Here is a 1,393-nt window from a genome sequence, read left to right on the forward strand (position 1 = left end):
GACACCACAGCTACATACCTTGGAGGCCTCTGTCAGGATGAGTTTAGAGTCCTTCACCAAGCACTGCAGGGGCACAGTCACATCTATGACCTTCACCTTCTCATTCTTCCTGCTGTTGTCGTTAACAAACTTCCCGTACCAGGCGTTCACCACGATCAGACCTGAGTTTCCCAGGAAACCATAGCTGTGATCCATGGCTTCCTACCACAGCTGCACTGACAAAAAGACCATCCCAGCATTTCCTCTTGCTTTCAGTGATATCTACTTCTCCTGGCCTGGACCCACACTTCTCAACACAGAACATTTCTTACTTGGGCATTTATGAGCAACCTTCAGTGCTAGGACAGAGCAGAGGACTTGAGTGCCACATGGATGTGGCAGTCCCAGTGGATGTCAGCTCACTTGGGAACATTCAGTGGAAAACTGCTAGTAAACATCAGAGGTCAGACTACCACTGTGATCCAGGAGTAAAACTGTGTAGGAGAGGAATCAGTGAAACCTGAACTTGAGGCTGCAACTTTGGTGCATATTTATACACACACCTCTCCTTGGTGGAGAGGTGAACCCAGACTGTTGCCTTTAGTCTGTGGATCCACCTCATAGCACGTCCCAGGATAATATTCTGTGATCCCTCCTAAGCTCAGGCACAAGAAGCTGAATCATAACTGGGACTTCCTTACTGCATGTGCAGCAGCAACTACACTGCGCTTCATCAGGAGCGGGAGTGAAGGAATGACCCCTTCTACTGTTTCTTCTCTTCAGATTTGTGTTAACAAGGTATCATTATCTTTACCCATTCTGGCTTCCTCTGCTTCGATTATTCGTCGGACAGACTCCTGCATGAGCCGGACCTGTCACAGGTGTCAGAGCAGAAATCAGGCAGGGTCAGACAGTGCCCCAAAGAGCATGGCCCTGAGTGAAAAGAGCTTCCTTTCACTGAGGGGGCTGAGGTACAGGGAAGACTCACCGCAGCCTCAGCCTCCTGCTTCTTCTGCAGGATGTCGCTGGCTGTGCTCTCCCGCTGCTTCTCCAGCTCTCTGGCAGAAGGAAGGCCACACCACATCAGGGACACGGGGCGGGTGGGATTCAGCCACAGACTGGCAAACAAGGCCCAAGGGCCACGTCCCAGCTCGGCGTAGCCTGGCACTCACCTCTCCCTCTGCGCCCTGAGGTAGGGTTTGATCACCAGCCTGTGCATGGCGAAGTACACGACCAGAGGTCCCACGGTGGCATAGAACACGGCGCTGGGAAGCAGCTGATCTGTTAGGTGGACAGGGAAGAAGTAGGTCTGGCTAGCCCTGTTCAGCCTGCAACAAAGAGAGCAGAGGGACAGGTAAGAGGAAAAGCAGAGTTCAGTGTGCTCCATGAAAACACCTAGTGGCTGCATGTGCTG

General features: G+C 52.3%; 1 protein-coding gene across 1 annotated transcript in view; it reads right to left on the reverse strand.

The window, feature by feature from the left end:
• The window catches only part of DNAJC11 (DnaJ (Hsp40) homolog, subfamily C, member 11), a 12,179-nt gene that overhangs the window by 1,148 nt on the left and 9,638 nt on the right, over window positions 1-1,393 (reverse strand). The window contains exons 10-13 of the mRNA XM_009080008.1: window positions 1,152-1,307; window positions 968-1,037; window positions 794-851; window positions 19-161 (exon numbers count right to left, since the gene is read on the reverse strand). Of these exons, the coding sequence (XP_009078256.1) occupies window positions 19-161; window positions 794-851; window positions 968-1,037; window positions 1,152-1,307 (427 nt within the window). The remainder of the gene's footprint in view (window positions 1-18; window positions 162-793; window positions 852-967; window positions 1,038-1,151; window positions 1,308-1,393) is intronic.

The sequence above is a fragment of the Acanthisitta chloris genome, unplaced genomic scaffold, assembly GCF_000695815.1.
Source record: "Acanthisitta chloris isolate BGI_N310 unplaced genomic scaffold, ASM69581v1 scaffold45158, whole genome shotgun sequence".
Taxonomy (NCBI): domain Eukaryota; kingdom Metazoa; phylum Chordata; class Aves; order Passeriformes; family Acanthisittidae; genus Acanthisitta; species Acanthisitta chloris.